General features: G+C 39.5%; 1 protein-coding gene across 2 annotated transcripts in view; it reads left to right on the forward strand.

Moving 5' to 3' along the window:
• FGF12 (fibroblast growth factor 12) overlaps positions 1 to 24,365 on the forward strand; it is a 633,659-nt gene that overhangs the window by 243,955 nt on the left and 365,339 nt on the right. Inside the window, exon 1 of one of the 2 annotated variants that reach the window (XM_011981342.1) lies at positions 1,813 to 2,052. The exons of the other annotated variant lie outside the window; for it this stretch is intronic. Within the exon in view, the coding sequence (XP_011836732.1) occupies positions 1,962 to 2,052 (91 nt within the window). The 5' untranslated portion in view covers positions 1,813 to 1,961. Of the gene's footprint in view, positions 1 to 1,812; positions 2,053 to 24,365 lie in introns of those variants that run through there. 2 annotated transcript variants of the gene reach the window in all.

The following is a 24,365-nucleotide window of genomic DNA, read 5'->3' on the forward strand; positions in this document are numbered from 1 at the left end:
AGGCGACTAGAAAGAAAGGCCTAGGCATATCTTCTTGAATCTTGGAATCACCCCAAATGACCTTTCCTGGAGCTTGAGCTTTGAGAGGAGCTAAGAGGGTGTGAACCCAGTGGTGGCTGTAAGCTCAAGCCGCCCTCCAGATGTTCTGGGTTTTTTTCCATCACCTCTGAGAGGAAACAGGAAGAGACTTCTTCCAGGCAACTTCAAACGTCATTTCAAGTGTTAGGGAACAACAGTGGAACCGCGAAAGGTGTGATGCAAACCATTTTTACTCCCTTGCAGGGAAGAGCTAACCAGTTAGTGCTAGGCAGCCCTGAGACAATGGGTGGAACAAAGGTGAAGTCAGTTGTTGGCTCAACCTCAGGGAAAACCTAACAGTTTTCGTGCAGTGAATTACCTAGGGAGCTGCTGAGTTCTCTGCCAGCTGGACTATTCCAGCAGAAATTCACTGGTATGAACACTGGCATTCATTGGAAAGTGAAAATGATTCACAACCCTAGAGGTGGGGTCTAAATAATAATAATCGCAAACACTATTTTAGCATTTACTTTATAACAAGTGTTTTCTTAACTCTCGGGGGGTGTATGAGACAGATGCTATCTTTAACTTTCTTTTAAAGATGAGAAAATTGAGGGACAGAGAGGTTAAGTAATTTGTTCAAGGTCACACACCTAGTAGGAATTTGAACTTAGGCTGCTTGTCTCTAGTGTCTGTGCTCTTAACCACTTGCTGTATTGCTAAGTGTCCCCTAAGGTCCCCTCTTGCCCTGAGATTCCACATAGGGTGACTTCCTGTCACTTCGACAGCATTCGTCCCATGCTTACTCACTGCACTTCCAAAAGGGCATTGTTGGAATCATGAAAAGAAACCAAAAAAAAAAAAAAAAAAAGTCAAGGAGGCTGCTGGGAAGGTATCTAGACGAGATCTTTAAACTCATGGAGAAGCTGTTTGGTCATCTTGGCGGGCTGGCAGAGGCAGAGCCTGCCAGAATACTGGCGCCAAAGCGAAGCGCTCTTTTGTCTTCAGATTTCCCGCCTCACCTGCCTCCTCTCCCTCTGTCCCTTCTAGCCCCACTTCCCACTGCACCTATGCTAAGCTTTTCCAAGAGCCTGAAAGGCACGGGGACAAACAAGCACGCCGCTGCCAATCCTCTATGTCACACCCTCTTCCCCACCCAGATTGACGGGGAGCCGCCCAGGGTGGTAAGTGACTTACCCAAGGACACAGAGCCCCGACCAGAAAACCCAGGTGTCCAGACTCCCACATCGGCACTCTGTCCACGCCTACGCACACCTGACTTTTCACAGCCAGCACCCAAGAGCTTTCTTTCTTCCACGTCCCCGCCTCCCTACCCCACCCCCTAGTTCCCTAGAGTCGCTTCTGACGCTCTGCAGCCTCCGGGGTCCAGCCCTCCCTGCGGTGCTTCCCTTCCGCCGGATTCCCAAGCCGGAGTCGCCCTGGGCCGCGCGGAGCTCGCGGGACCGCTGCCTTCCGGGCTCGAAGCCGCGCAGCGTTCTCAGCGCCCCGAGCCCGGGACGGCTGGGACACCGAGGTAGGCTCCCAGGGCACAGGGTCCGGCGCCGAGGGCAGGAGCAGGGGAGGTGCCACGGCCCCTGGTCCAGAAGGCACCTGTAAGGAAGCACCGACCCGCAGTGACGTCCTCCGCGTCGTCCTCAGACCAGCCGTCGCCTCCGGAAGGTCTCAAGGGGCCGCGTTCGAGCCCCCCGAGGGGTGGCGGCGCCTCTGGCTCTCGGAGGGCTGCCCCCGGCGGAGCGGCACTTCCTCGTCCCGGCTCGCCCCCTGCCGGCGCCCGGGCGCCCTCCCGCTCCATGTGCGAACTCCCCTCCACCTGGGCGCGCGCGATGGACTCGGGACCCGGCTGCCGAAGACAGGCCGCCTGTTGGTTGGACGACTAGCGCAGGTGGGCGGGGAGTTGACCAACCCCACACACGCGCTTCTCCATGAAGATTCTTGAGCTTTCTCTGAAGAAAGGAGTGCATATGCTGCAGTGTCTCTGTGGAAGGAGCCTGAGGTCCAGCGACAGCCCAAGTGGTGAGAACATGTTCTTTCCCCAGCCCCAAAACACTGCAGAATGCCCCCCTCCCTTCTCCCGGGGCCCTCTCCGCCGCCCTCCTCTGCTTGATTCGGCGCTGCTTGTGTCGGAGGGAAGGCGTTTCCCGACTGGGGCCCCTCCGCTGGTTCTGTCTGTGGGTATTTTTTTTTCTTTAAATCCCTGAAGTCATCGACGCGTTGTAGGGGGAGCGCGTTAGCTTTCGCCGGGCGCGCCTGGGCTGAAACCTGCGGGTCTCTCTCCGAGCGCTGCTGGCTGTGACCTGCGTTCCCACCTTCTCGCGGACCCCTCCTTGCCATTTGTGAGGGCGGCGCGCGGCTTGGAGTTGTTCAGTGTCTCCAAAAAGTTGCTCGTGCGTTCCACAGGAGAGGGGACTTTTAAACAGATGGCTGGCAAGGCAGGTATCTTTTCTTTTTCTTGCTTTGTCTGAAAAGTAGACATCTGGCGGTGGTTAGGGGTACGTTTGCCCTGGAGATTGAGCGATTTCTGTCCTTGGCGCTGAAGCATGAGGGTCCCCGTTAGTCTTGGGCTTCAACCCGGTCCCCCGGGAAAGACTCCAGGGAGGAAAAGAATGAAAATCAGACCCTTTGAATGAACCGAGATATTGAGAAAGGCCATTAAAAACTTACTGAAAACAAAACAAAACAAAACAAAAAACCCACCAAACTAATATCAAATAAGTGTGACTCTTTTCTGCTGAAGTCTTGCAAAATGGTGTGCCGTCTCACCACGTTTCCTCCATTGTCTATCTCTAATTGTTTAAGGTTCTTTAAAAGGTTTGTATAAGTTATCTTTAAAGTGATGTGTCTATTAATCTTGCAAGTGCGAATTCAGTTTCTGTGTCTTTTGATTTTCCTTTTACAAACTGGGAGTGGGGTGTGGGGAGAGAACAATGACACCCTAATACATCCAAACAAGTGCCTTTTTGCCAAAAAATATACGTTTTTGGTCCATGAATTCCAAATAACTTTACTTTTCAAAAATTTAACAACATTATACAAGATTTCGTGTTTAAAACTCCATATGTTATTTTGGAGAGTCTGATTCATTTGGTTATGGCACCTATTTTCACTCTGTTCTCGAGCTATGAAAATTATATTTGGAAAGATTAGAATATATGTAGGTTTCATTCATTCTTTTAGATCTTTGACTTTGTGGTTACTCATCAGTATAAATGAAATATAAAACTACTTAAAAGGAACTAATTATAATTAAATAGAAAACTACTTAAGAAGAGCTAATTTATGAAATTGCTGAACACACTTTCAAAATGAAATCAGCAACAAGATCTTGTTTTTACTTCCAGGTAGTTCAGAAGATTATTTATACATTCTTTTTTGCATTATATTTGTAAGTACTGAAAGGCATCATACCACTATATTCTAAACGAAGTGTCTTTATGTTAAAGTTTCGTGTTTTGATATACATATTTCAAGAAGCCAGTACAGATGTGTGTTATCATTTCATTTTTCCTGGTCGACAGTAAATGTAATATGAATAGATTATAACTTGGATATATGTCTCTTAGGAGTGAAAAATTTAAAACTGTGTAGGGTATGTAATGAAGACAGGGCAGTCTCTCATGTCAAATTAGGAAAGATATTCAATTTACCTGCAGAGTCAGTTTCCCAAATAGCGATAGAGCCAAATAGAAGGGTTAACTTATGTGATTGGACAGCATAGTTTGTTGCAAGTATGGGACCGATTTAGTTGTAACAGTCTCAATAAGTCACTACCCATCTTTGAAACTCATTATTTTTATCTTATAACAGTGAAAATGATAGACATAGCCTGTTTTTTAAAATACATATTTGACTATACCCTAGGTTTAACAGTGATTCTATGGAAACTTGTGTTTTATTTATATATGCAATTTTACTTAGTGGGGTAGAGAAATTCTTGTAAAACGGTATTTAGTTCCAAGTAGTGAAGTTTCCTTCCCACCCTTTCCACAGGCAGAGGTAATATATGGTTATGTATCAGGAGACTGTTTCTTGGAACAAATTACCTTTTAGAAAATTGTGACTCTTTTAAACTTATGATCTTGTGTAACTAACATGGCCTTGCTGTTTCCGAATTAGTGCATAAATGTAAATTACTATAATAATGGTACCTACCTAATAGATTGTAGTAAACATTAAATGAATCAATAGCAGCTAAAGATTTAGTCGAGCTCTCATGGTATGCCAGGCACTGTTCTAAGAACTTTATATTATATACCTATTATATATACAACTATATATTATATATATATACCTATTATAGCCTATTATATACCATATGCTTAGTATATTTTAGGTCTTTTATTATTGTGTTCTATTTTAAAGAGATTTTTTTTCATATGGCCTGTGCCATTAGCATGACCTCACAGCAATTTTTCATGTAATATTGCCATGCCCAGTGTGCATATGCAAATTGAGGTAATGATATCAAATTTTTTTTTTCATGGAGCAAATGTATAAAAATAGAACTCAAATGAACAACTCCAATTTTTAAAACTAACTTATGGAGAACTTAAGTAATATTTAAACAATGTCGGCATGGATAACAAAGTTTTATACCAGCTGCTGCTTCTCCATTATTTTACAGTTGAGGGAGGTGAGGCCCACAGAAGGGAAGTGACATAATTTGTTACAATAGATTAAAAGATTCTCCTAACAGACTGCTGAATAGTTGGAATTATAAGCATTTTGATATTTTATTTGTTTTATTAAATGAATGGTACTAAGAAAATACAAACTAATCATTTATTTTGAGCTTTTTAGTATCATTAAAATATGTTATTGCTCCTGTCTTTCCTCTATGTTATCAGATATGAATGTCTTGTCTAGTTTATCCATCATATTAGTTTCTAAGTCCTTGGTACTGCAGTAGGATGGGCATAAGCTATCAAATGGAAGACAGTCTTAGACAAGGTTGAATGGATTGTTTAAGGCTAAATTCTGGGTCCCTTATGATCCTTTTTATTTCTCCATTTCTCAAAATGAAATTGTTTTCAGCATGTAGAGCTCATCCATTAAATGAAAGATATGAAGTTTAAGATGCTAAACAATATTGCTCAGGTTAAATGGCACTTGTATTAATCTGATAAAATATTAAGTATTTAGTTCAAAGGGAAAGTAAAGCAAGTGCATCTTTCTCTAGAAATAGAACCTTTACAAAGAAAAAGGCTCACAGAAGAGTAGCAATTAAAACAATAGCTAATGCCTGTTCCCAGTCCTCTCAAAATGTAGTCGGGGGAAAAGTGGAAGCAATCCATCCGAGTGTTGCTAAGATTGCAGGTTTCTCATCACCTCAGCAGGAAAGACCATTATAATGTTGTAGAAGAGGAATTCCTGTCTTAACCAGGCTCCTGAGAAAGCTGGGTTAGGCCTCAACGTGAAACAGAAGGGCAGCATTTTTGGCAGTAGGTCCCTACAGTAGTAGTAGTAGTAGTAGTGGCAGGTGTGTGTGTGTGTGTGTGTGTGTGTGTGTGTGTACACGCAATTGCTTGCTTGCTTGCCTGTGTTATCACTTGGGCTATCCCAGAAAATCAACCTCCTTCTGTGTATAGTCATGACTCTTTTGTGTTATTTACTCAGGGGCTTCTCAGCCTGGTAGCCTGAAGGATGATCAGATACCTGGAGACTGAGCTAAACAATCACATCAAGTGGCCTTGATATGGAATTGAAACACTCTAGGCAAAAATAGCTCAACGATCCTACAAGAAAACACATACCCCAAACTCTGTCTTTCCTAACCCCTGAAAACCTGTGGTCTTTTTACTATCACTATAGTTTAGTGATTTGGCATTCTATTTTCTAGAATGCCATATAGTTGGAATAAGATAGTGTATAGCCTTTTTATATTGACTTCTTTCACTTAGTAATATGAATTTAAGTTTCTTCCAGGTCTTCTCGTGGTGTAATAGCTTATTTCTTTTTAGCACTGCATAATATTCCATTACTTGGATGTGCCACAATTTATTTATCCATTCACTTATTACAGAACATCTCGGCTGCTGCAAGACTTGGAAATGATGAAGAATAATGTTGCTATAAACATCCATGTGCGTGTTTTTCTGTGAACATAAGTTTTCAGCCTATTGGGGTAAATATCAAGGAGCACAGCTATTGGATTGTATAGTAACAGTGTTTAGTTTGGTAAGACAGTGTCAAACTGTCTTTCAAAGTTGCTGTACCATTTGGCTGTCCCACCCGCAATGAATGCAGGTTCCTGGTGCTCCACATACTTGTCAGTGTCGTCAATGTTTTGGATTTTGGGCATTCTAATAAGTGTGGAGTAAGTTCTCATTATTGACGCAATTTGCAATTCTCTAATGGCATATGATATTGAATATCTTTTCATGTCCTTGCTTGCCATCTGTGTATTTTCTCTGGCGAGGTGTCTCTTAATGTCTTTTGACCAGTTTTAAATGAGGCTGTTCATTTCTCATTGTTGAGTTGTCATTAGCACTTTTCACCCAGTATTTTGGATCCTCCTGCTGGGCATATTGTTGGATGGCATTATCCCATTCATTGGAAGTTAGGTGTGGCCGTATGACTTGCCTCAGGCAAATGAAATGTGAGCAGAAGTGACATACTGGAAGCTTTCATAGCCTGAGCACAACTCACCTGAGGTTCTTTGCTGCTGCTGACGTTCAAGGCAGTGTGTACCCTTAGCCTGTGTGCCTGAGTATCTGTGATGAAGAGCCCCGCCATATGACCCATGATGGACATTTAATGCAAATAAAAAGTTACAACCTCTTTTTGTGAGTAACTTCAATGTTTAAGTTAGTGTATTATCTAGCTTGCCTTGGTTGATATGATAAGGCAGTGCAGCTTAAATAATAAGATTTAATGGAGAGTTACTGATCTGTGTTGCAGACTCTTTTTAGTTAAAGTGCTCTAGTTTCTCTATGATACCACGTGTAGTATCTAATAAATAGATGTATTGATTTCTGTTTGTAGTCTTTTGATAATTAGCTTAGCATACCAAATTATGAGGTTTTGTTATTACAATTCTAGTTAGTGTGTGTCCTCAGGCTAGTTGGTGCCTTAGTCCTTCAGTGATATTGATCTGTTTTCCAAAGGCGTAATTAATCCCCGCTGATGTTTTTCAAGAACTTTGAGATTATTCTTTCAAAGTAATTTAATTGTAATTGTATTTAACAATTTAATTGTAATTTAATTGTAAGACTGTAATTTAATTGCAAGACTGAAAAACTCAGTCGTTCCTTTCTACTTACTATAAAATGTGAAAATTACCTTTTGCTGCTCACAATCATGTTATCCCCATTGCCTGGAAAGCAGTGACAATGTGGTAGCTTTTATCACTGCTGCAGTTCTGCCTGGCAATGGAAACTGCAAATAAATGCTCCTTTTCTTCTCTCAACTTATAAACAAAGAGTTGTGCGCATTGGGAAGAGTATCAGTGGAGTAGTTTATGGTGAAAGGATAGGCTCAATGCTCCCATCTGGGTCATGGGCCAGCAATCCATTTGCCTGGCTCTGTGTTAAGCACAAAAGAAGAGAGAAGGGAACGCAGACTTTTTCTGAAACCTAGGATACTTGCACCATGCCAATTCACCGTCCTAATTGCCAGCCCTCCCTTCTTTCTTTCCCTCTCCATCCGAGAGTAGAAAGTTAGAGAAATATGTCTCTTGCTTCAGAGATTGCCATTTTCCAATTTAGCAAAAAAAAAATCCTTCATGATTGATTGTATCTAGCTTGTGTTTTAGGCAATAGAGACTCAGCAGAGAGATCTATACCTATAAGCTAAAGGTATCAAACAAGGTCAAAGTGCCAAAATGAAGTAATTAGGAGTCTCAGTTTGTTTCAGTTCAAGAACCCTTATTTGATTTAATGTTTAATGGTAATAATCACCTCAAGGAAGGAATAATTAATTCAGTCTAAGATTCGCGATAATCTCCCTGAGCTTGAAAAGCATTTAGGAGTTCACAGGGAAGTGCTGGGGTATGACAGATGAGAGCTTTAATGGAAATGAGTAGTATCTCCGTATATTTTACTGGAAAAATGTGTTTGAATAAAACTAAGATGAAGATATAAAAAGAAGCAATTTTTTACAAAAGGCAATTACCCTACAACTCAATTCAAGTCTACTTAGCTTTGTCCATATTCAGATATCCTGCAAAGTTACCTACGTGATATCTTTTCTCTGCTCTTGCTTCAACGTAAATCCATTTATTTACAGCCAGATATATTAGAAATCAGCTTCTTAGAAAGGTGCAAGTTCTATTCCGTGGTACCAGAGTTATAAAGGGACATCCAGTGAGTACTTCTAGATCTGTTCTCTCAATTTCTATGGAGTGTCTTAAAACAATGGAATTCTTTTTCTTTGTCTAATTTAGTGTATGCAATTGTTATCTTTATGCCATGTAATTTTCACTGCACAATATTATGAATGTCATGTTTGAACGTTTCTTCTGATGCCATTAAATGTGGGGCATTTGCATTTCATAGGGTGCCTATCAGAAAGATACTGTGACTCTTTTTGAGACAATCTCTCTTTCTGAAATGATCTTTCTTGTTTATACATAAGCTTCTAGTACCGACCTACCCCCTCCACTCATTACTGTTTATAGAAACGATAGCATTGCAGTTGGTGTCACTGATTGCCCACGTTGTTACTTCAATGAAGCCAGCTGGGATGCGATTGCATGGTCTTTAAATAAAACTTAGTGACACAAAATGAATCTCTTTTTTTGAGGGGAGAGGGGTTGTTGCTAGCTGGATCATTTTTCTAAGGCACTAATTATTTGCTTAACTTGAAGAAACTTGAGAACCAGTGAATCGCCATCTTGGTTCAGCATCTGACCTTGGCCCTAAGGAACTTGTGGGTGGATACAGAGTTACAGTCATTATGAAGCCATTCTCAAAATGATGATGATGATCCTTTTACCCCAACTCATTCCACCATTCTGCAAATAAGTCATTGACTAGAGATAGTAGACGTGCCTGTGGTTCCAGTTCCTCAAAGGCTGAGGCCAGAAGATTAATTGAGATCAGGAATTCTGGGCAGTAATAGCCCTTTCAGCCTGGTGACAGTCTTCTGGTCACAAGCAGCCTGGGGATTACCTGAAAGTGGTGAAAAGGAGAGTGAAAAGTTGGGGTTGCATTTTCTAAAACTGCCACGGTATGGAATATGGAGAACATCAATCATTACCTTTGAACTTTGGGCTTGCAAACCTTATCGTGAAATAAAGTAAGATAGCATTCCTCCTTACAGTTATGTAAGACAAATTAGGAAACCGGGACTTCCCCAGGTGAAGATTTAGGTCTTTGTACATTATTTTATCCTGAAAAAATGTATAAATTTTAAATATGTTTATATCTATTTAAAATGTCTGTGTGTGTGTGTGTGTGTGTATTTGGTCAAATGCATTAAAAATTGCTAATGGCAGTATAAACTACAACTAAAGGCTAAGCCCCTTAAGTGATTGAATGAACCCTGTCTCAGCCAAGAGGCTTACCCCGGAAAAGCCTTAAAAGCCTTAAACACTGAGTTCATGGCCGTGACTAGATGGGAGGTCAGATTTGCCCTGTTATATCCCCTCTGTTTTGCAGTTTGGACACCACTGACCAGCATTAATGTTAAAATGGAGATCATAAGGCTGACAGAACAGATTCTTTGTGGCCGTAAATTAGCAAATTGTAAATAGAATCTGAGGTCATCCCAGGCAGGGGTTAAGTTATGCACCCCTACACTGAAAGAATAAACTATGTTGGCCGGGCACGGTGGCTCATGCCTGTAATCCAAGCACTTTGGGAGACTGAGGCGGGCAGATTACCTGAGGTTGAGAGTTCAGGACCAGCATGGTGAAACCCCATCTCTACTAAAAATATAAAAAATTAGCTGGTTGCAGTGTTGCATGCCTGTAATCCCAGCTACTCTGGAGGTTGAGGCAGGAGAATCACTTGAACACGGGAGGCGGAGGTTGCGGTGAGCGAAGCTCATGCCACTGCACTCCATCCAGCCTGGGCTACAGAGGGAGACTTCATCTCAAAACAAAATGAAACAAACAAACAAAACAAAACAAAAAAACCAAAAAAAGAATAAACTATGTTCTAACTGCCACAAGGTATTTGTTTTTCTCTAGCAGCTGAACAGGCACTGGCTTTGAGATAAGCAATGTTGAGCAATTACAGCTCCACCAAATTCTAACTGACCCCCAACTTCTCTTGCACAAGTGATAACTGTAGCTTTGATTGGACAAGAGATTGACATCAGTAACTTTCTCCTGATAAGAGACCATGACCATGCACTGGCTCTGGCTGGCTTACAGAAGCTGTGTACTTGAGTGCTTTCCTTCCTGTCCCTGCTTTACCTTTTGACCCACTGGGTCCAGTTGTAATACACTTAATGTTAAGCCTCCATCCCAAAGTGAACATAGGTCATATGTTACATGCATATTTGTTCAGTATGCATGCATCAGAACTACCTTCATGAATATTCATAACTCCTCCTATAACCTGTTGAATAGCTATATTTAGCCAACCTATTTAGCATAAAGCTCCTAGCCCAACCCCTCCTCTTTTGAAGGTCCTGTCTCTGGTCTTTGCCAGAGCTACACTTACCAGTCTACAAGAATGGCCACCTAGCAGGCTGTTACCCTTGATAAGAAATAAAATTTCCTTCGCACATTTATAATTCTGTGATTTTTCAATTAACTGCAGTTACCTTTAGGGAATTTGACAGCTGGGAAGACTAGCTTTTTACTTTACATGTGTTTATATTATTTAAATTTTTATTTAAAATGTGTTTCTTTTATAATTAAAAACTAGTGATATATATATTATATATATATATTCAGATTATGCAGTTTTCTGATGATAGCACGAGACTTTGAAAATGTAAAATCTCCATAGAGTAAAAAAATCTCTTATAAATCTATAACCCCAATATAATCTCTTCCATTCTATGCATGTGAAGTTTTTAAACAAAAGTTATCACACAAACATTAATATGTGGTGTTTGTTTCCTTTCTATGGGACTGAACAATTATTCTAAATATGGAAAGAGGTACATATATTGAAATATTTGGAACATATATTTTTTCCAGAAGGATTTACAAGCAGCTGTTAGTAATGATTACTTGAGGAGAGAAACTTCTGAAGCAGCGGGAAAGAGGCTTTCCCGTTTTAGCTTTTTGCATTTCTGTGCTGTTTCTAATGATGTGTACATATTGGCTTTATTTAAATATAAGTAAGGGTGTAACTAGGTGGGCAATAGTGAATCATTTTCGTTTCTTTTTAAGCCTGTCTGTATTTAAAAATACTAATGGATATGCCATTTTACGAAAGATTCTCGTAAACATGATTTTAAATTACATTACAGGTCTATACCATACTTATCAGTGTACTCAATGTCGTTTGATATTTAGATTTTTTTTATGAGCTGTGGGCTTGGGGGAAGATATCAGTAATAACTTTTCTTTCATTTTCTTCCTTTGAGCTCCCTCCTTCATTCTGAGTTCCAGACAACTGAGAAAATAGAGAAACTTGTCAAACAGATGGCTATCCACCTTCTTAGTCGATTGCTGGAATACTAGATTGGAGATGATCAAAATGGAACTTAGCACCTTTCTCCCAAAACTAAATCTTGGCACGTCTAACTCACCAGAGGGAAGGTCTGGGTCTACAGAGAGGACTCATCTGCTGATAATTCCCGCCTCATCTTTGTTGAACCCCAATAGTAGTGTCAGAGAGATTTGGACTCCACATCTGCCTGTAAAAGCAGGTCGAGGTCCTGACCCATTAGTGCCTACTCAGCAGCTCAGAATGTGTCCAGCCTGTGGCCAGGCTGATCCACAGAGAAAGAAACAACAGGCTGCACCTCACGTGTTCAGTTTCCCCCCCACTGATCTCACCAAACGCGCAAAAGTTTTCTCTTCCCTGGAAAAGAGTGAGAAGAATGGGCGGAAGGGTAAAGACTCTTATTTCCAATACTCTGGGAAAGGCAGAAGTGCCTCTTTTGTGGGCCAAGAAGTAACTGTGGAAAGTGAGATAGCAAATATTAACTCTTACAGTGTGTAACTTTCAAAGGCATAGATATGCTTTTTTAAAAATTATTTTCACTTTTGTTTTAGGTTCAGGGGTACATGTACAGGTTTGTTATATAGGTAAATTGTGTGTCATAGGGATTTGGTGTACAGGTTATTTCATTACTCAGGTACTAAGCATAGGACCCAATAGAAAGTTTTCTGATCTTCACCCTCCCCATACCCTCCACTCTCTAGTAGGCCCTGGTGTCCTTGGTTCCCCTCTTAATGTTTCTATGTCTTCTTTGTTTGGCTCCCACTTATAAGTGAGAACATGCAGTATCTGGTTTTCTGTTTCTGTGTTAGTTCGCTTAGGATAATGGCCTCCAGATCTATCTATGTTGCTGCAAAGAACATAATCTCGTTCTTTTTTATGACTACATAGTACTCCATGGTGAATGTACCACATTTTCTTTATCCAGTCTACCACTGATAGACATTTAGGTTGATTCCATGTCTTTGCAATGTCAACAGTGCTGCAGTGAACATACATGTGCATGTGTCTTTATGGTAGAATGATTTATATTCCTTTGGGTATATACCCAATAATGTAATTACTGGGTCAAATGGTATTTCTGTTTTAAACTCTGAGGAATCATAAATACTCTTAAGGGTATTGATATGTCCTCTAGTGACGTACACTCCTACCAACCATATAATACTGTTCTTCAACCCCTTCTGCCTTGTGTACCTTTTCTGTGCTATGATACACTATGGCATATGTGTGTGTTTTAAATCTTTATTAGGTATTAGAAAAACATATTCCTTTGCATTTATTTGATAACCAATGTGGGTTAAACCTTGTTTCATATTTTTTTGACCTTTTGTATTTCCTGTTCTCTTTATCTTAGCGAGGAAACATCTTTTTGTTTTTGAGTTTCAAGAGTATGGAAGACCTTTGTTCTAGAGCTGTGTAGTGACATAGGATTTGAGTGTAGACAGTTTACTATTTTTCCAATTATTTTTTATCTAGAACGTTTACTTTCTAGAGAGGTGCTTCTCTAACCAACTTTTACTTCTTTAGTTTTTAGTTGAGGAAGTAGAATCACAGCTTTGCTTTGCAGCTTTTATGTATGTTGGAGTATGTGAAACAGTGACATGGTGTGTCCGGTTTTGCAGTCCAATACTTAAAAAGAGAGAAACAAGTACCCTCACTTTTTCTTGGTTTTCGATGTCCAGGCTATCCCATTTTCCCATCCTGTGATTGAAGGATAATCCTGTTTTTCCCATATGCTGATGCCCCAACTGCAATGTGTGATCACATTTGATCATTTCTTTAAAAAAAAGTATGTTTGTGCATTTATGCATTTTCTAATTATAAAGATAGTACAAATTCATTCTAGTAATTTGAAAAAAATACAGATAAGCAAAAAGAATATAAAAACTATTCATGTTCTCACCCTAGATAACTACTATTTACATTTGATATCCATTTTGTTTTACAAAATAGTATTATACCATATATTCTTCTATAAACTTTTCTTTTTTAAACCTAGCATTATATCAACAGTGTGTTCCATGTTAAAATACTCTTCAAAGTATTTTGAATGGCTGTGTAGTAGTCACTTATATGTGTTAGTAGTCACTTATATGTGGGGGGGATAATCAACTCAACCAATTTCTTTGCTTGACATTTAGATTGACATATATATGTCAATATATATCTCCATATATGATCTATCTATCTATCTATCTATCTATCTATCTATCTATCTATCCATCCATCCATTGTATCTCCTTAAGGGTGGCAGATCTTTTCTCCCCTTAATTTTATGTCTAGTGTTTAGCCTGGTGCTTGCCACCTTTAAGGAGTACAAAAATATTTTAGATTACATGAATGAATTCTGCTTTTTGGAAAATTCATTAGAGATTCAACTTGGGGTATTGGCCTCACTTATTGGCTCTACAGTTTCAGTGTCAGAGTGTCCCTAGTACCTACCACTGGTGATAAGCAACCTTGCAGGAACGGCATAGAAGGAGAGACAGGGTAGAGTACAACTAAAACTTCCTCTGGTCTGAACCAACTTCAGTGTTACCCTCTCTTTGCCTGTGAAGACCCCAGGAATTGAGCAGTGTGCTACTCCATCCACTGACCACTAGCTGTCGCTCTTCACTATGGAGCATCTCTCACCCTTGCGGAAGGGCATACAATTACGTTGATTCTCCCTTCTCTTATATTGAAGTAAGCATAGAGCACATTTTGAGATTTTCGTTGTTACATGACACAAGAAACAAATATGGTACTTAAAAGTCTCTGAAATTACTCCTTTCTTCTTGTACCCTAAGTTTTGGCGCCGTATAATTGAAGATGGAGGGAGGTTACGTACAGACAGCAGAAGAGTCTATAGTGGTGAGAAAGAAGTGGGGAGGGGCAGAACACAATTCCAGAGAGTGGTGTTTGAAAGATAATTAGAATTTCTAATGCAATTTTTAAGGACCAGTTATTCTGTAAATCATGCCACCGTAAGTTATAGATTCCTATGTTTAAATGCCTAAATGAATCATAATGTCAAGGAGTATTTCAGGGTTTTAGAGAAGAGGAAAACTGATGTTGAAGAAGGGATAAGAATAAATGAAACAGTTGTTGAGTGATAACATTGGCAGAGACTGAGTGAGGGAGAGTTGGTTTAATGGAAAGTTTATGTTTGTTTGTTTTTGTTTTTTACATGCTAAATGGAAGTGATGGAAGAATGAAAGAACCTCCTGAGGTCATGTCATTGGTGGCTGGATAAGAGTTCAAGGCAAAGGTTGAAAATTAGGTACATCGTATTTGAAATCCAAGAGTTAAATTGCTCCTAAATAGGGTATGCAGCCGATTGAACTCCATAAGGCCACCAGACAGCCCTTGGGGCACACATTTGGGGAATTCAGTGGGAGGCAGAATCTAGAGGTTGAAGAAAGGTCTTGTAGACAAAGCAGGGATTTATGTCCTGGCTCTGGCACTCACTGACTGTGTAACTGGGCTAGTTTCCTGGTTTTCCTGTGACTCATACATGAAATGGGGCTTAATAATAATGCTTAGTTTATAGGAGTGTTCTCAGGATTAAACGTATTAATGTCTGTAAGGTGCTTAACCTGTGAAATCCTGGACAAGTAGTCAGTACTTTTTCTACTCCTCTTTTTCTTGCCACTCATCCTTCCCGGTGTTATAAAATACCAAATGCATGCTGTGAGTGGATGGTTTAACCTAACTTATTCCTTCTCTTAATTTATGGCAAACAATGTGCACCAATACTAAATCTTTGAGTATGTTTGAAAATTTGATCTGTATGTTGAACTTTTCCTTATTGTTTAAGACAGACCTTTATTCTGGTAAAAAGCAATAGGAGTGTATATATAGCCTATTGCATTTGTGAGATTTCTGTGTATTTCCATAAAACTAACAATCGCCGGCCGTGGTGGCAGATCACGAGGTCAGGAGATTGAGAACATCCTGGCTAACCCGGAGAAACCCTGTCTCTACTAAAAATACAAAAAAAATTAGCTAGGTGTGGTGGTGGGCGCCTGTAGTCCCAGCTACTCCGGAGGCTGAAGCAGGAGAATGACGTGAACCTGGGAGGCGGAAGCTTGCAGTGAGCCGAGATGGCGCCACTGCACTCCAGCCTGGGCGACAGAGCAAGACTCTTAAACAAACAAACAAACAAACAACAACAACAAAAACTAACAATCACCATATCCATAGAATTCAGAAAAAAATTCAATTTGGTTTTTCATTGATAAAAGAATGTAAAATGGTATTGGGGAGTGATTTGGCTGTAACGTATAACTTGGGTGATAGTCTTTTAAGTGACTTTGGATCACTGATTTTTTCGGAATTCAGCATAGTAACACTACTACTGAATAGTCTATGGTGATCCATTTTCAACCCTCTCTTATGTTGCTAGATTTTTCAGAAAGTCCACCTTTTGTATTTCTTGTTCTCTTTATCTTAGCAAGGAAACATCTTTTTGAAAAAAAGATTTTGTTTTTGAGTTTCAAGAGTATGGAAGACCTTTGTTCTAAAGCTGTGTAGTGACATAGGATTTGAGTCTAGACAGTTTACTCTTTTTCCAATTATTTTTTATCTAGAAAGTTTACTTTTCTAGAGAGGTGCTTCTCTAGCCAACTGTTTTCTGTGGGAATTCAGCAAATTATTCCAAAGACCCACAGTCTGGTTTTTCTTAAGACTGAAAGAGGAGAGTGGCAAAGTTCTTGCATCTCAGTGGTTCTGAGTGAGGGAAGTTGGTGGATACGTCAAATTAACACCAGGATAAATCTGTGGAATGTATAAATACTTGCAGTGTTTCTTAGAAATTACTTGGTGACAGAAAAACAGCAAGAAAATGAAAAATCGGCAATCTACTGAATGAGCCTAGCTGTCAGGACTTGAGAAATAAAAGTGAATTTACTTTTTAGTCACAGGTTAATGAGGTCAAAAATGTTTGTTATATAATTTACAATGTTAAATTTTAATATGATTTTTGCTTGCTTCCTGTCCTGATCCTCTGAAAACAGAAGTGTATTTACAGTGTAGGAAATGGAAATGTTAAGATAGATATTAGCTATCACTGCTTCTACAGCCCTTAGGCCATGTGGTCCTTAGAAGAGCCTCTTGGTCTTCTCTCTTTAACTCCTAGCCTAGATATGCATAATGGATATTCTTTGTTTCCTCTAGCAATTAGGCGCTACTCCCAATTCCATAGAGAAAATTCCTGCTCCCATTCCAACGTTAGTTGCTTTTCTTACTGCCACATGACTGAAGGTGGAGCATCTCTGTCTTTTAGGAGAGACACTTGTACCACAGGGCATGGTCGGGCCACTCCTGGTACAGAAAAGTAATCACAGTAATCTACACAGTCTGTCCACTGCTGGTCCAGAGAAAGTAATCACAGTAGTTATCTATACATTTCTACGTGTGTGAATTATTTCATTTTAAATATTGGACGAGAAACACGAGGAGTCCGGCCCAAGTAGCATTACACCTTTCCATTATCTGTTATACAACATAGATTGCAAAGAGGCATGCTCTTCTTGGGATGATCCATTCTCACAGACTTTTAGGAAAAATAAGACGGTTCTTCTAAGAATGATAAACAAGGATTTTCAAATAGGACAGCCAAATGCAGAGGAAAAATTTTTAAGTCTGCTTAGACTTGGTTCTGCTTAAAATATACCCAATGTAAATTACTAAACAAAATACTTAACACCTTGTTGGAAGCATCTGTTACAATGGTGGTGGTGGGAGGGGGGATTTTCAAGAACAAAGAATAGGAAATGGACTTAGATTTGTATGATTAGAAAGACTCACCAGGCAGTCCCTCTCAAAACAAAGTAATTTCTAGGACAAGGGAAAATTCTAATCTCTATCCTAGGGAGCAAAAATTACGAACACTTTCCAGATTGGTGTCTATCTAGTTATAGGAATTTTAAAGGCCAGCCTCATTGGTCACCCTACTGCTTGAAGAGTTGAATGTTTTAGGTTTGGGAAAGAATGACATTATGAAATACAGCTTCATTTACATGTTTTCTTCAACCAGCATTACTAAGACCTGTGTCATGTGCCAAGCAATGTGCCTGCATGAACCCTATTTTAAAAGAACTCATAGTCTGATAAGGGAGATAACAGGTGAGCAAAACTGATCCTAATTAAGATATTAATGATGTCTGAAGTGTGTCATTCGTAAACAGCTTTATCATTGTTCTAGCAGAGACTGCTATGTTTTGAGTAGAAATAAATTCTCCCAAATATTTTTGTTTGTAGGTTATCTTCTCTGGCAATTATGGTTGGCTGCTGTCATTGTGTACGTGTGCTCAGTTCAAATTCTAGTTGAGTGGATTCGTTGTTGTATTGTTTTCATCACACTCAGCTGGAAATATTCTATTTGTAGTTACTGTTAGGCTAACTAACCCTAGATGAGTCATCATTACGATTTTGTTTTCCAAAATGCAATACTTATGGATTCCATGACTTCAACTGGAAGTAGAGTGCCTGGCATTGGAATTGGGAAGGCACGGGAAGGAATAGAATAAAAAATATATGTAGTTTGTTTTTAAGGTTAAGATACAGAAATGTTCAGAGAATACTGTAACAAACACCAATACACCTAAAACTTAGAATGAAAAAATTTGCTGACTTTATATCATGTTTATTTCAGGTTTTTTTTAATGAAGAAGTTAAATATTAGTGATGCAATTAAAATTATTAGAACCCTTCCTAGCTCTATTCTCCAATTCTTTTTTTCTCAGATGTAACAACTTTAATGATTTTGGTGTGTCCCTCCAGTCCATGTGTTTACATTCTTAACATATATGTAATGGTTTTGAGTGTTTTAAACATCTATATAAACGGTATCTAACTCTGCTGATCTCTTTGCATCTTATTTTTCACTCAATTTTGTGTTTTTGAAATGTATCCCTGTTAAAACAAATTTATCAAATTTAGAAAGAGGTAGCCTGATGCGAAATTGTCAACTATAGCGGCTGAAAGTATGGACTATGGAGCCACGTTGCTAGGTTTTACATGGCTCTGAGAGTTACCACTTATAAGATCTTGAACAACCTTCAAGGTTGTTCTTTAGCCCCCCAGTGCCTCAATTTCTCCATTCATAAAATGGCAATAGCAATAGCACCTACTTTGTGGGGATTATAGTGAGGATTAAAATGAGTTAATTTATGAAAGCTCTTAGGATAGTGCTGGCACCTGTTAAGCACAGTGTAGGTATTTATTATCTGTATTTCACTTGGGAATGCATATTCAGTCATAGTAGGAGGAACTGTCTTGCTTGGCTAATGTTCTCTGATTTCTTACATTCATGTTAACTAGAAAAAACATTCTGTATTCAGAGTTGGATTAGTCTCAGAAGCAACTGGACATTGAATGAAGCAGAAAGAGTAGTAACCTGAGTAGGATAGATTAGGTTGTTGCACAGTGGACTGGCATAGAGGGAAATTTGTAGCATCTGCTGAGAAATTGCCTGACTTCTGTGTGTGGCGGGAGGGAAGTTGGATTTATTATATCAGCAATACCACAGGGACAAAATGAGAATGGTCTGAAATCTTATTCCATTTTCTAGACCTTCCCCTCCTCTCTCCCGGGACTTGTAAATAGGTGCACTCTTGTCATCTCACCTTTTAAATGGAAAGGACATGGTTCTTGGTTGAGCTGGAACTAGAGTGAGCACTTGAGACTCAAGTCAATCCTTCCAGGTATGTGGGAGGAAAAATAAATGAAAGACAATATGTGGAGCTGGGATTGTCCAGTGACTTCAGATCTGTGTCAGTTCTGCTTTCCAAGCCACATGGGCATCCTTAGCAGGTTCCTTATGACCAAAAATAGCCAGCTGTCTCAGAAAGGTGAAAGTGCATTTCTAAGGCAGACATTAACACTGAGGCAGGACTTTGTTTTGATTGATCTTCTCACCTCATGAATCCTTTAGGCATGACCAAGTTTCACTAATTCTAATGCACCTTGCTGTTATTATTGCAATGAAGATTTCAGGAAGAGAAAATAATACCTGGGTTGTAACTTTCTAATGAAGGTTACAGAGTTTAAGTGCAGAGAGCATAAGTGACTTTAAATGCAGAATCTTAATGTTGGGATGCTAGCAACAACTGGAGGCATTGAATGCACCCTTTTATTTGGCAGATGAATAAACTGAGGGCCAGTAAGCTTGAGATGTTTTTTCAAAGCCCTAAGTCTGTGTAAAGTGGCTGAGTCTTTGAATCCAGAACTTGTACCCCTTAGTACACTTCGGATTTGTAGACTTGTGACTTGGGTTGAAATCTAGTTCTTTTGGTGCTACTCAATGCATGACTTTCGGCAAGTTTCTTAACCTCTTTAAGCCTCAAAATTCTGATCTGTAAAGTGACTATGATCATCCTCGTTTCCATCAAAGCATAGTGAAGTTTAAATGAAATAGTGTATGTCCAAAGCATAAAATAGAAAAAGCATGACACAGATATAACTTATTTATTACCACTGTTGTTATATTTGATTTATTCATAACACAAAGGCTATATCAGGGATAAAATAAAACTTCATTTTATATCACCTTGGAGAGGATTTAAAGGCAGAAGCAAATTACACCAACATGAACCTTACAGCTTCCTTGTCATAAGAGATATATCTTCCAAGAGCTATTTTGTTGCACACATTTTCTTCTGACCTATTCTATTATGATGCTGCCTACAGAAGATGCTATCCTTATCAGTTAAATAGAAACTTTTCCGGCTGTGTTGTGGAGTGGGATAACATGATAGAGATTAATGCATTTTGTTGATTTAAACTTGTTTTAATGCGTTCACCGGTGACTAATAACTAGACTCTTACAAAGTGTGTGGTAGTGGATTCCAAAATCCAGACTTACTTCTATTATTAAAGGCTTACCTCACTCTAGTTCTCAGTCAATGGTAAGCAAATACATACTCGATCAGAGTTTCATTCCTAGGGCCTACGCGCATTTTTATCTGTAATGCAGAGAGAACAGTTGAATGACATTTAGGTGTGGCAACCACAGTAATGAACACCAACTGTTAATAAAAATAACAGCACAGACAGAAGGAAAGTAAAAGCTCACATAAGCACTAGTGAGTAGACATATTTAGACATAATTTGGTTTCTAGTAGGTGCCGGACTTTGGGCATACAAAGATAAGTCAACGTCTGCCCCAAGGAGTTCATGGTGTAGCCAGAGAGCAAATATATAGTCAAAAGTACATCCTCAAAAATAGGTGCTAGACTAAAGATAAGAATAATTATCCACAGGAGCAAACAGAGATGAAAGCAAGTTATCATTCAAGTTGCATTTTTAAATATAAATAGGCATCCACTTGGCATAGAAGGTAATGAGAAAGAACATTTTAAGTAAAAGGGAAAATGTGCACCAAGTCACGGGGCCAAGAAGGAACATGTGCTTCAGGCTCATGAGTTTGCTGTCTTTCATTTATTCCTTCATTCATTTATTGATGGCCTACTGTTTGCCAGGTGCTATTTTAACTACTGGAGATTCAGTGGTGAGCAAAATAATGTTGATTTTGAAAGCTTATTTTCTAGTGCGGAAGTAAAACAATAAATAAACAACTTGCCTGCGTATAATAGAATGTGAAGTGGTAATAAGTGCTGTAAAGAGAATAAACCCATTAAGGGGATAGAGAGTGAAAGGAAGAACTCTTTGGATAGAGCAGCTTTCTCCAAGGGAATTGCTTTTTAGTAAAGACCAAGGAAGTGAGGAAGCAAGCCAGCCTGCAGATACCTGGGGAAGGTGTATCCCAGCTGGAAAGAACAGCAGGTGGAAAAGTCCTGAAGCAGGAAAAAATGTGGTATATTTTAAGAGGAGGAAGAAGAGCAGTGTGGCAAGAGCAAAGTGAGGAAGCATGGTAAGAAAGGAGATTGTTTGGGGTCTTACGCCGTGACACTTATTTTGGAATGAGGATTATGGGAAGTCATGGAAGGGTTTTGGACAACAGTGGCATAAACCATTTATATTTTAAATGGATCCGCTGGCTGCACTATGAAAACAGACTCCAACAGGGAGACCATTTAGTAGGTTATTCAGGATTTCTGGTGGGAGGTTTGGAATAGGGTGATAATGTGTTGAGTAGTGACACATGGTCTGACTTGGAATATATTTTGAAGGCAGAACTGTCAAGATTTGCTATTGATTGATGGTGGGATTTGAGAGAAAGAGAGGCCTCAAAGATGACTCAAGTAATTGGACCTGAGCAATGAGGTGAAGAGTGATACCTTTTACTGATTTGGGAAATAGAGTAAGTCTGTGTTGTGTGGTGGAGGTGGGGGAGGGTGGGGGAAAAAAGTGTTCTGTTCGAATATGTTCAATTTCACATGGAGTAGAGAAGAGACATTGAAGAGAAAGATAAAATTCTGGAATTTAGGAGAGGCTCGGGCTGAGATATGAGTGTGTGATTCATCAGCATATAGATGGTATTTAGGACCACAGAACTGTATTTAGTCATGTAAGGAGTGAGTGTCAATATGGAAGAAACGAGATATAAGGACTAAGCCTGCAATGTTCTGTATTTAGCCATCAGGAGCTAAATCCTACCCAAAAACCAGAAGGAGTAGCTTGAGAAGTAGAGGAAATTCAGGAGAGTGTGATAACACAGGAATTAAGTGAAGAGAGTGGCAGAAAGGAATGACCAACTTGATGAGCGATATCCACAATGTGCAGACTGGGAATGGATCTTTCGATTGGGAAACGTGGAGGTCATTGGTAACCTTGGTGAGCAGTTTCAATGGAGAGGTAGTGGTGGGGACAGTGAGTATGGAAAAATCCTTCTGTAAGAGTTTTGCAGTAAAGTTGTGTGGAGAAGTAAGGGAATGTGAGATCATGAGAACATTGTTTTTATGAAAAATATTATTAGCATATTTATATGCTGATGAGATAGATTGACTAGAAAGAAGGAAAGCTGATGTTGCAGGGAAAAGAGGGAGGATATTGCAAGTACAAAAGCGTCTTCCCGTGGCTGGCAAATGCCAGGCTTGGACCAGATTATCAGAGTCACATCAGGCTCTTGTCAAACAGATTGCCTTGTCCTGCACCAGACCTCCTCTGTACCAGAAAGGTTCTGTAGTTATATTTTAGAAAAGCTCCTCCCAAGATTATACTGTAGAACTAGAGTTGGGAACATTTGTTTTAAGCAATGTAAGATGTTGCAGTGGTGGCAAGAATCCATTCGCTTGGGGTGGAAAGTTAGACTTTTTATAAATGTTTCATCTTGCTTTGGCTTTTCTTGGTTTTGAATTTCCGCTAGTAAGAATGATAATAGCATTTGTAACTAGAGGCTGCTAATGGTTTTTGGAGTCCATGTGGTTTCTTTGGGGAATATTTACATAAGAGTCTAGCTCTATTTGTGATTAGAAAAACTTTAATCACGGATTTTAGCAAATGGTTTCCTATTTTTAAAAGTGAGGATTAGGCTGGGCACGGTAGCTCATGCCTGTAATCCCAGCAATTTGGGAGGCCAGGATGGGTGGACTGCTTGAGCCCAGGAGTTCGAGATGAGCCTGGCCAACATGGGGAAACCCTCTCTCTAAAAATATATAGATATAAATTAGTTGGGGGTGGTGGCCCATGCTTATGGTCCCAACTACTTGAGGCTGAGTTGGGAGGATCACTTGAGTTTGACAGGTCAAGGCTGTAGTGAGCCATAATTATGCCACTGCACTTAAGCCTGGGCAACAGAGCAAGACCCTGTCTCAAAAAGGTGAGGGCTATTGGATTTGGAATACAAAGATCTGGGTTACAATTTTATCTCTGTAATTTAAAAACTATGTGAATTTTGACAAACTTCGTGTGTTATTTGAAAATGAGTGTGCTAATTCTTTCTTTAAGTTTACAGCATCCTGGAGTTTTGTAAAGATCAAGTAGGTCTAAAACACTTTATGATTGATAAAGACTTACACACATATATAGGTAGGTTTATATATATAATTTTCATGAATTGTGGAAAACAGCTTTTATAAAAACAATTATATACAGCATGATGTAAGTATCTTGGGAAAAAGCATTCATATTCTACTGCTTGTGATGCAAAGTAAGACTGATTAAAATGTTTATGTATGAACACTTTATATATTCACATATATATAAGCATACATAGATATAAATGTATATGTTGTATAATTTTGTTCAGTATAGCTTTGTTATTAGGTTTCTTCAGAGATTAGGATGATTTTTAGATTATGGTTAATGAGACTGTAGAGAATGTATCAGTGGCCGGGTACAGTGGCTCACGCCTGTAATCCCAGCACTTTGGGAGGCTGAGGCTAGTGGATCACGAGGTCAGGAGTTCAAGACCAGCCTGGCCAAGATGGCAAAACCTTGTCTCTACTAAAAATACAAAAATTAGCCGGATGCGGTGGCAGGCACCTGTAATCTCAGTTACTCGAGAGGCTGAGGCAGGAGAATTGCTTGAACCTGGGAGGCAGAGGTTGCAGTGAGCTGAGATCGTGCCACTGCACTCTAGCCTGCATGACAAAGCAAGTCTCTGTCTCAAAAATATATATATATATGCATAGACCCTCCAGTTCTTCCCACAGCACTTTCAAATATGTAGATAAGCCCTTGAGTTTCCCTGGTGTTTCTCTGTACTACACCCTCTGTTTCAATCTGTGTTCCACATATTAAATAAATCACAAATGAGAGAAGGAATAGAATGCATGATACAGTAGGTTCTGCCTTTGTATTCCATGCAGATCACAAAACATTTGCAGGTGGGAAGGAGGAGATTATATTTGGTCTTGGGAATCATGATTTTCA

This window comes from Mandrillus leucophaeus, unplaced genomic scaffold (assembly GCF_000951045.1).
Source record: "Mandrillus leucophaeus isolate KB7577 unplaced genomic scaffold, Mleu.le_1.0 Scaffold224, whole genome shotgun sequence".
Taxonomy (NCBI): Eukaryota; Metazoa; Chordata; class Mammalia; order Primates; family Cercopithecidae; genus Mandrillus; species Mandrillus leucophaeus.